General features: G+C 49.1%; 1 protein-coding gene across 1 annotated transcript in view; it reads right to left on the reverse strand.

The window, feature by feature from the left end:
* Positions 1-458, reverse strand: part of LOC106511757 (FH1/FH2 domain-containing protein 3) — a gene marked incomplete at its 5' end in the record, with an annotated part of 6301 nt that overhangs the window by 4439 nt on the left and 1404 nt on the right. The window contains 1 exon segment of the mRNA XM_014000498.1: positions 157-330. Coding sequence (XP_013855952.1) covers positions 254-330 — 77 coding nt within the window.

Genomic DNA, 458 nt, shown 5'->3' on the forward strand with positions numbered 1-458 from the left:
GTTTTAATTTAGAAGCAGGGTCTCTGGAAGTGAGTTTTACCTCCGCTGTCTCTTTTAGAATCTTTCACCAAATTCACACAAAACAAAACTAAACTGCAGTTGGCAGCAGCTTCACTCGGACACGGTTCCAAACCAGCAGCGGGAGAAAACCTTGACGAAGCTGGTGGGGCTAAAAAGCTCAACGTGGTGCTGAAGCTGAGTCGTGCTGAACGTGTGCAGCTGCGCCTCCACAGGGCAGAGCGCCTCGTTCGTTTCATGTGTCCGGAGAATCTGTTAGCCCCGAAGCCAGAGCTTCTTCTGGACTCAGGCCGTTTTTCAGAGTCCGCCTCACTGGTAGAAGACAGGAGAGGACAAAGAGTCACGCTTTAGTTGCCTGTTGGAGAAAGGCTTGAATCATCAGTGATGTACAAATTATCAGCTGACACCTTGTGAGGAAAGGTCAAACTAGTCAGCTACTA

The sequence above is a fragment of the Austrofundulus limnaeus genome, unplaced genomic scaffold (genome assembly GCF_001266775.1).
Source record: "Austrofundulus limnaeus strain Quisiro unplaced genomic scaffold, Austrofundulus_limnaeus-1.0 Scaffold3182, whole genome shotgun sequence".
Classification (NCBI taxonomy): Eukaryota; Metazoa; Chordata; class Actinopteri; order Cyprinodontiformes; family Rivulidae; genus Austrofundulus; species Austrofundulus limnaeus.